The sequence below is a fragment of the Carcharhinus amblyrhynchos genome, unplaced genomic scaffold (genome assembly GCF_965287045.1).
Source record: "Carcharhinus amblyrhynchos unplaced genomic scaffold, sCarAmb.v2.hapA chromosome_1247, whole genome shotgun sequence".
In the NCBI taxonomy this organism is placed as follows: domain Eukaryota; kingdom Metazoa; phylum Chordata; class Chondrichthyes; order Carcharhiniformes; family Carcharhinidae; genus Carcharhinus; species Carcharhinus amblyrhynchos.
The window spans coordinates 20001-29645 of NW_027650987.1; the positions used below are offsets into that span (position 1 = coordinate 20001).

Genomic DNA, 9645 nt, shown 5'->3' on the forward strand with positions numbered 1-9645 from the left:
TATATCAGAGTGTTACAGTGAGGGGTGTGGGGTATATCAGAGTGTTACAGTGAGGGGTGTGGGATATGTCAGAGTGTTACAGTGAGGGGTGTGGGGTATATCAGAGTGTTACAGTGAGGGGTGTGGGGTATATCAGACTGTTACAGTGAGGGGTGTGGGATATATCAGGGTGTTACAGTGAGGGGTGTGGGATATATCAGAGTGTTACAGTGAGGGGTGTGGGGTATATCAGAGTGTTACAGTGAGGGGTGTGGGATATGTCAGAGTGTTACAGTGAGGGGTGTGAGGTATATCAGAGTGTTACAGTGAGGGGTGTGGGATATATCAGAGTGTTACAGTGAGGAGTGTGGGATATATCAGAGTGTTACAGTGAGGGGTGTGGGGTATATCAGAGTGTTACAGTGAGGGGTGTGGGATATGTCAGAGTGTTACAGTGAGGGGTGTGGGGTATATCAGAGTGTTACAGTGAGGGGTGTGGGGTATATCAGAGTGTTACAGTGAGGGGTGTGGGATATATCAGGGTGTTACAGTGAGGGGTGTGGGATATATCAGAGTGTTACAGTGAGGGGTGTGGGGTATATCAGAGTGTTACAGTGAGGGGTGTGGGATATGTCAGAGTGTTACAGTGAGGGGTGTGAGGTATATCAGAGTGTTACAGTGAGGGGTGTGGGATATATCAGAGTGTTACAGTGAGGGGTGTGGGGTATATCACAGTGTTACAGTGAGGGGTGTGGGATATATCAGAGTGTTACAGTGAGGGGTGTGGGGTATATCAGAGTGTTACAGTGAGGGGTGTGGGGTATATCGGAGTGTTACAGTGAGGGGTGTGGGGTATATCAGAGTGTTACAGTGAGGGGTGTGGGATATATCAGAGTGTTACAGTGAGGGGTGTGGGGTATATCAGGGTGTTACAGTGGGGGGTGTGGGGTATATCAGAGTGTTACAGTGAGGGGTGTGGGATATATCAGAGTGTTACAGTGAGGGGTGTGGGATATATCAGAGTGTTACAGTGAGGGGTGTGGGATATATCAGAGTGTTACAGTGAGGGGTGTGGGGTATATCAGGGTGTTACAGTGGGGGGTGTGGGGTATATCAGAGTGTTACAGTGAGGGGTGTGGGATATATCAGAGTGTTACAGTGAGGGGTGTGGGGTATATCAGAGTGTTACAGTGAGGGGTGTGGGATATATCAGAGTGTTACAGTGAGGGGTGTGGGGTATATCAGAGTGTTACAGTGAGGGGTGTGGGATATATCAGAGTGTTACAGTGAGGGGTGTGGGATATATCAGAGTGTTACAGTGAGGGGTGTGGGATATATCAGAGTGTTACAGTGAGGGGTGTGGGGTATATCAGGGTGTTACAGTGGGGGGTGTGGGGTATATCAGAGTGTTACAGTGAGGGGTGTGGGATATATCAGAGTGTTACAGTGAGGGGTGTGGGATATATCAGAGTGTTACAGTGAGGGGTGTGGGGTATATCAGGGTGTTACAGTGGGGGGTGTGGGGTATATCAGAGTGTTACAGTGAGGGGTGTGGGATATATCAGAGTGTTACAGTGAGGGGTGTGGGGTATATCAGAGTGTTACAGTGAGGGGTGTGGGATATATCAGAGTGTTACAGTGAGGGGTGTGGGATATATCAGAGTGTTACAGTGAGGGGTGTGGGGTATATCAGAGTGTTACAGTGAGGGGTGTGGGATATATCAGAGTGTTACAGTGAGGGGTCTGGGATGTATCAGAGTGTTACAGTGAGGGGTGTGGGATATATCAGAATGTTACAGTGAGGGGTGTGGGGTATATCAGAGTGTTACAGTGAGGGGTGTGGGGTATTATCAGAGTGTTACAGTGAGGGGTGTGGGATATATCAGAGTGTTACAGTGAGGGGTCTGGGATGTATCAGAGTGTTACAGTGAGGGGTGTGGGATATATCAGAGTGTTACAGTGAGGGGTGTGGGATATATCAGAGTGTTACAGTGAGGGGTGTGGGGTATATCAGAGTGTTACAGTGAGGGGTGTGGGATATGTCAGAGTGTTACAGTGAGGGGTGTGGGGTATATCAGAGTGTTACAGTGAGGGGTGTGGGATATATCAGAGTGTTACAGTGAGGGGTGTGGGATATATCAGAGTGTTACAGTGAGGGGTGTGGGGTATATCAGGGTGTTACAGTGGGGGGTGTGGGGTATATCAGAGTGTTACAGTGAGGGGTGTGGGATATATCAGAGTGTTACAGTGAGGGGTGTGGGGTATATCAGAGTGTTACAGTGAGGGGTGTGGGATATATCAGAGTGTTACAGTGAGGGGTGTGGGATATATCAGAGTGTTACAGTGAGGGGTGTGGGATATATCAGAGTGTTACAGTGAGGGGTGTGGGATATATCAGGGTGTTACAGTGAGGGGTGTGGGATATATCAGAGTGTTACAGTGAAGGGTGTGGGATGTATCAGAGTGTTACAGTGAGGGGTGTGGGATGTATCAGAGTGTTACAGTGATGGGTGTGGGATATATCAGAGTGTTACAGTGAGGGGTGTGGGGTATATCAGAGTGTTACAGTGAGGGGTGTGGGATATATCAGAGTGTTACAGTGAGGGGTGTGGGATATATCAGAGTGTTACAGTGAGGGGTGTGAGGTATATCAGAGTGTTACAGTGAGGGGTGTGGGGTATATCAGAGTGTTACAGTGAGGGGTGTGGGATATGTCAGAGTGTTACAGTGAGGGGTGTGAGGTATATCAGAGTGTTACAGTGAGGGGTGTGGGGTATATCAGAGTGTTACAGTGAGGGGTGTGGGATATATCAGAGTGTTACAGTGAGGGGTGTGGGATATGTCAGAGTGTTACAGTGAGGGGTGTGAGGTATATCAGGGTGTTACAGTGAGGGGTGTGGGATATATCAGAGTGTTACAGTGAGGGGTGTGGGATATATCAGAGTGTTACAGTGAGGGGTGTGGGATATATCAGAGTGTTACAGTGAGGGGTGTGGGGTATATCAGAGTGTTACAGTGAGGGGTGTGGGGTATGTCAGAGTGTTACAGTGAGGGGTGTGGGGTATATCAGAGTGTTACAGTGAGGGGTGTGGGGTATATCAGAGTGTTACAGTGAGGGGTGTGGGGTATATCAGAGTGTTACAGTGAGGGGTGTGGGGTATGTCAGAGTGTTACAGTGAGGGGTGTGGGGTATATCCGAGTGTTACAGTGAGGGGTGTGGGATATATCAGAGTGTTACAGTGAGGGGTGTGGGATATATCAGAGTGTTACAGTGAGGGGTGTGGGGTATATCAGAGTGTTACAGTGAGGGGTGTGGGATATATCAGGGTGTTACAGTGAGGGGTGTGGGATATATCCGAGTGTTACAGTGAGGGGTGTGGGGTATATCAGAGTGTTACAGTGAAGGGTGTGGGATATATCAGAGTGTTACAGTGAGGGGTGTGGGATATATCAGAGTGTTACAGTGAGGGGTGTGGGATATATCCGAGTGTTACAGTGAGGGGTGTGGGATATATCAGAGTGTTACAGTGAGGGATGTGGGATATATCAGAGTGTTACAGTGAGGGGTGTGGGATATATCAGAGTGTTACAGTGAAGGGTGTGGGATATATCAGAGTGTTACAGTGAGGGATGTGGGATATATCAGAGTGTTACAGTGAGGGGTGTGGGATATATCAGAGTGTTACAGTGAGGGGTGTGGGGTATATCAGAGTGTTACAGTGAGGGGTGTGGGATATATCAGAGTGTTACAGTGAGGGATGTGGGGTATATCAGAGTGTTACAGTCAGGGGTGTGGGGTATATCAGAGTGTTACAGTGAGGGGTGTGGGATATATCACAGTGTTACAGTCAGGGGTGTGGGATATATCAGAGTGTTACAGTGAGGGGTGTGGGGTATATCAGAGTGTTACAGTGAGGGGTGTGGGATATATCAGAGTGTTACAGTGAGGGGTGTGGGATATATCAGAGTGTTACAGTGAGGGGTGTGGGATATATCAGAGTGTTACAGTGAGGGGTGTGGGATATATCAGAGTGTTACAGTGAGGGGTGTGGGGTATATCACAGTGTTACAGTGAGGGGTGTGGGATATATCAGAGTGTTACAGTGAGGGGTGTGGGGTATATCAGAGTGTTACAGTGAGGGGGTGCGGGGTATATCAGAGTGTTACAGTGAGGGGTGTGGGATATATCAGGGTGTTACGGTGAGGGGTGTGGGATATATCAGGGTGTTACAGTGAGGGGTGTGGGATATATCAGAGTGTTACAGTGAGGGGTGTGGGATATATCAGAGTGTTACAGTGAGGGGTGTGGGGTATATCAGAGTGTTACAGTGAGGGGTGTGGGATATATCAGAGTGTTACAGTGAGGGGTGTGGGATATATCAGAGAGTTACAGTGAGGGGTGTGGGGTATATCAGAGTGTTACAGTGAGGGGTGTGGGGTATATCAGAGTGTTACAGTGAGGGGTGTGGGATATATCAGGGTGTTACAGTGAGGGGTGTGGGATATATCAGAGTGTTACAGTGAGGGATGTGGGGTATATCAGAGTGTTACAGTGAGGGGTGTGGGGTATATCAGAGTGTTACAGTGAGGGGTGTGGGATATATCAGAGTGTTACAGTGAGGGGTGTGGGGTATATCAGAGTGTTACAGTGAGGGGTGTGGGGTATATCAGAGTGTTACAGTGAGGGGTGTGGGATATATCAGAATGTTACAGTGAGGGGTGTGGGATATATCAGAGTGTTACAGTGAGGGGTGTGGGATATATCAGAGAGTTACAGTGAGGGGTGTGGGGTATATCAGAGTGTTACAGTGAGGGGTGTGGGGTATATCAGAGTGTTACAGTGAGGGGTGTGGGGTATATCAGAGTGTTACAGTGAGGGGTGTGGGATATATCAGGGTGTTACAGTGAGGGGTGTGGGATATATCAGAGTGTTACAGTGAGGGGTGTGGGGTATATCAGGGTGTTACAGTGAGGGGTGTGGGATATATCAGAGTGTTACAGTGAGGGGTGTGGGGTATATCAGAGTGTTACAGTGAGGGGTGTGGGATATATCAGAGTGTTACAGTGAGGGGTGTGGGATATATCAGACTGTTACAGTGAGGGGTGTGGGGTATATCAGAGTGTTACAGTGAGGGGTGTGGGATATATCAGAGAGTTACAGTGAGGGGTGTGGGGTATATCAGAGTGTTACAGTGAGGGGTGTGGGATATATCAGAGTGTTACAGTGAGGGGTGTGGGGTATATCAGAGTGTTACAGTGAGGGGTGTGGGATATATCGATTTGCCAGAAGCATTTCTCTAACTCCACTAATTTGCATCTCTCTCTCTCTCTCTCTCTGTCCATCTCTTGCTGTCTCTGTTTCCGTCTCCCTCTCCATCTCTCTCTCTCCCTCTCTGTCTCTCTTCTTCTGTGGGTCTCTCTCTCTCTGTCTGTCTCTCTCTGTCTCTCTCTCTCTCTCTGTGTTTTTTTCCATTCCGTTCCCTGGTTGCTGCCGGCTGTTTTCCAGCAGGTTGAGTAGATCTCAGGTGTTTGTGGGCCCCTCCTCTCTCCGAGCTGACACTTCCGGCTTTTGCTGACAGCTCTGGCAACGTCGCTTCGTCTGCGTCTGGCCAGGGCCCCCCTCGTCCCCTGGCCTGAGACGGTGACCGGGAACCTCGCCCAGCCCGACCCCAGGGTCTGTGTGGTGTCTCGGAGACTCCCGGCCTGGAGGTTTGGAGTGTCCCGGTGACCTGCTGCCCGAGAGAGAGAGAGAGAGAGAGAGAGAGAGGATCTTCGACACACTCGCGAGCCGAGCGCAAGTGACTCCGGCCACCGTCCAGCAACTGACCGTGTACGGGACCCCGTCGAGACAGTGGCAGAGTCCGCCACCTCTGTCGAACCAGTGGGAGAGTCTGTAACCCCCTCCCGCCCCAGTCAAGCAAGTGGTTGTGTCCAGGACACCCGTCAATCCAGCGTTAGTGTCCTAGACCCCCGTCAAGCCAATCGTAGAGTCCGCCCTCCCCCACCCCTCCCCCGTCAGGCAGGTGGGAGAGTCCGCCCCCCCCTCCCCCTCCCCCGTCAGGCAGGTGGGAGAGTCCGCCCCCCCCCTCCCCCTCCCCCGTCAGGCAGGTGGGAGAGTCCGCCCCCCCCCTCCCCCGTCAGGCAGGTGGGAGAGTCCGCGCCCCACCCCCTGTCAGGCAGGTGGGAGTGTCCGCTATCCCCCCCCCACCCCGGTCAGGCAGGTGGGAGAGTCCGCACCCCCCCCCCCGCCCCCCCCACCGTCAGATAGGTGGGAGAGTCTGCCAACCCGCCCCCCCCTTCAGACAGGTGGGAGAGTCCGCCACTCCCCCCCGCCCCCCCCCCCCGTCAGACAGGTGGGTGAGTCCGCCAACTCCCCCCACTCCCCCACCCCCGTCAAGCCAGTGGGACATTTTGCCACCCCCATCGAGCTGGTGGAAGAGTCTGCCACCCCCCCATTGAGCAAATGGAAGATTCTGCGGTCGAGTCCGCCGACCCCGTCAAGGTGGTGGGAGGGTCCGCCGCCCCCGTCAAGGAGGTGGGAGGGTCCGCCGCCCCCGTCAAGGAGGTGGGAGAGTCCGCCGCCCCCGTCAAGGAGGTGGGAGGGTCCGCCGCCCCCGTCAAGGAGGTGGGAGGGTCCGCCGACCCTGTCAAGGAGGTGGGAGAGTCCGCCACCCCCGTCCGCCGAGTGGAAGAAGCCGGGCCCCCCTATCCACAGATGGAAAAGCCCGGGCTTGGAGCTGGGCCAATGGGGGCTGCGGCCACCCTCCAGGTGCAGATGGAAGGGGCCGTGACCCCGGGGCACGAGGTCCTGACCCCCTTTCCCTCAGGGGAGGACGGTGATGACGGGTCCACCAACCCCTTCTCCCTGAGGCTGGAGCCAGTGACCCCCAGTGACCTCTCCCGCCTTTACCCCCCCAACGCCAGGGGAAGCTACAGCCCACCCCATATCATCCCACCCAGCCAGTCCAGCTCCCGCGACGATTACTTTGTGCTGAGGGTAAGTGGATGAGTGAACGGGGGTTGGTGGTGGTGGGATCTTGCTGTGCGGTCAGTGTGCCTGGGATCTTGCTGTGCGGTCAGTGTGCCTGGGATCTTGCTGTGCTGTGGTGTCCCTGGGATCTTGCTATGTTGTGCCTAGGATCTTGCTGTGCAGTGGAGTTCCTGGGATCTTGCTGTGCGGTCAGTGTCAGGAACCACATTTGTCCGCGCTCGCTGGGATCACAGCCTGGGATCTTGCTGTGCGGTCAATGTGCCTGGGATCTTGCTGTGCTGTGGTGTCCCTGGGATCTTGCTGTGCTGTGCCTGGGATCTTGCCGTGCAGTGGTTCTTGGGATCTTGCTGTGCGGTCAGTGTCAGGAACCACATGTGTCCACGCTCGCTGGGAATCACAGCCTGGGATCTTGCTGTGCACTCTTCTTTTCCGTTCTTTAACGGGATGTGGGCAGTCACTGGCTCTGTCCAGCAGTGTCTGCCCATCTCTAACTTCCCTCTGTCTCATTCTGCCTCTCTCTCTCTCTCTCTGTCTCCCTGTGTCTCCCCTGTGTGTGTGTGTCTCTCTCTCTCTCTGTCTCCCCTGTGTGTGTGTCTCTCTCTCTGTCTCCCTGTGTCTCCCCTGTGTGTGTGTGTCTCTCTCTCTCTCTGTCTCCCCTGTGTGTGTGTGTCTCTCTCTCTGTCTCCCCTGTGTGTGTCTCTCTCTCTCTGTCTCCCTGTGTCTCCCCAGTGTGTGTGTCTCTCTCTCTCTCTGTCTCACTGTGTCTCCCCTGTGTGTGTGTCTCTCTCTCTGTCTCACTGTGTCTCCCCTGTGTGTGTGTCTCTCTCTCTGTCTCCCTGTGTCTCCCCTGTGTGTGTGTCTCTCTCTCTCTCTCTGTCTCCCCTGTGTGTGTGTCTCTCTCTCTCTGTCTCCCTGTGTCTCCCCTGTGTGTGTGTGTCTCTCTCTCTGTCTCCCCTGTGTGTGCGTCTCTCTCTCTCTCTGTCTCCCTGTGTCTCCCCTGTGTGTGTGTCTCTCTCTCTTTCTCTCGCTACAGCATCACAGAAGCCCCTACAGTGAGCAAGGAGGCCATTCAGCCCATCAAGACTGCACCAACTACAATCCCACCCAGGCCCTATCCCTGTAACCCCACATATTTACCCTGCTAAGGGTAATTTAGCACGGCCAATCCACCTAACCCACATATCTCTCTGGAGAGTAGGTAGCACCCGGAGCACTCGGAGGAAACCCTCGCAGATATGGAGAGAACATGTCTCTCTCTCTCTCTTTCTCTCCCTCTCTCTATATGTTTTTCTTTCTGTCTCTCCCTCTCTCTCTCTCTATTTATCGTTCTCTCTGTCTCTCTCTATTTGTCTCTCTCTCTCTCTCTCTCTTTATTACGCTGACACAGTGGGTTAGCACTGCTGCCTCACAGCCACAGGGACCTGGGTTCGATTCCCGGTTTGGGTCGCGATCTGTGTGGAGTCTGCACATTCTCCCCGTGTCTGCGTGTGCTCCGGTTTCCCCCCCCACAGTCCAGTTTGGTGGATAGGCCATAATAAATTGGCCCAGTGTGCAGGTTGGGTGGATTGGCCGTGCTAAATCTGTGGGGTTATGGGGATAGGGCGGAGGGGAGGGCCTGGTTAAGGTGCTCTTTAGGAGAGTCAGCACAGACTCAATGGGCTGAACGGCTTCCTTCTGCACTGTAGGGATTATATGATTCTAGTTGCCTCCCTCTGTCTCTCTGTATGTGTCCCTCTCTCTGTCCCAATCCCTCTCTTTCTCCGTCCCACCCGCCTGTCTGTCTGTCTCTCTCTCTCTCCCCCCGTCCCTCTCTTGCTCTCTCTGTATGTCCCTCTCCTTCACTGTGTCCCTCCCTCTCTCTCTCTCCCCCACTCTGTCTGTCCCCCCCCCCCTCTCTCTGTCCTCGCTCTCTTTCTCTCTCTGTGTCAGTCTCTCACTTTCTCTCTCTCTCTGTCAGTGTCTCTCTCTCTGTGTCAGTGTCTGTCTCTCTCTCTGTGTCAGTGTCTGTCTCTCTCTCTGTGTCAGTGTCTGTCTGTCTCTCTCTCTCTGTGTCAGTGTCTGTCTCTCTCTCTCTCTGTGTCAGTGTCTGTCTCTCTCTCTCTCTGTGGCAGTGTCTGTCTCTCTCTCTGTGTCAGTCTCTCACTCTCTCTGTGTCAGTGTCTCACTCTCTCTGTGTCAGTGTCTCACTCTCTGTGTGTCACAGTCTCTCTTTCTCTCTCCTACAGCCTGGTTGCATTGAAGAGGCCATTGAGGATATTAGCAGTAAACTGCCTGAGGAGGAGTTACGGTTCGAGAACTCCTGGCTCCTGACTGAGTGAGTTCCCAGTGGGAAATATCCTGTCGTTAGAGGGAGAGACAGAGAGAGGGAGACAGAGGGAGAGACAGAGAGAGGGAGACAGAGAGAGCCAGAGAGGGAGAGAGAGAGCCAGAGACGGAGAGAGAGATCCAGAGACGGAGAGAGAGAGGGAGAGACAGAGAGAGAGAGAGAGAGAGAGAGAGACGGAGAGAGAGAGGGAGAGACAGAGAGAGAGACAGAGAGACGGAGAGACAGAGCTCCCATAGACAAACCTGCAGAACAGGTTCAACCTCAACAATATACTTCATTGTGACAACAACAGATTAGAAACCCGATGGAGTGGGGCGGGGAGGGGGGGAGAGAGTGGGGCGGGGAGGGG

At 53.2% G+C, this 9645-nt stretch overlaps 1 protein-coding gene across 1 annotated transcript; it reads left to right on the top strand.

The window, feature by feature from the left end:
* Nucleotides 1-6442: 6442 nt before the first annotated feature.
* On the top strand, nt 6443-9284 carry LOC145340651 (uncharacterized; the record flags this gene model as incomplete). Its single annotated transcript, XM_080185115.1, has 3 exons — nt 6443-6574; nt 6635-6976; nt 9196-9284. Coding segments are annotated over exons 1-3 (563 nt in total), but the record flags the coding sequence as incomplete, so codon positions are not given.
* Nucleotides 9285-9645: the final 361 nt, after the last annotated feature.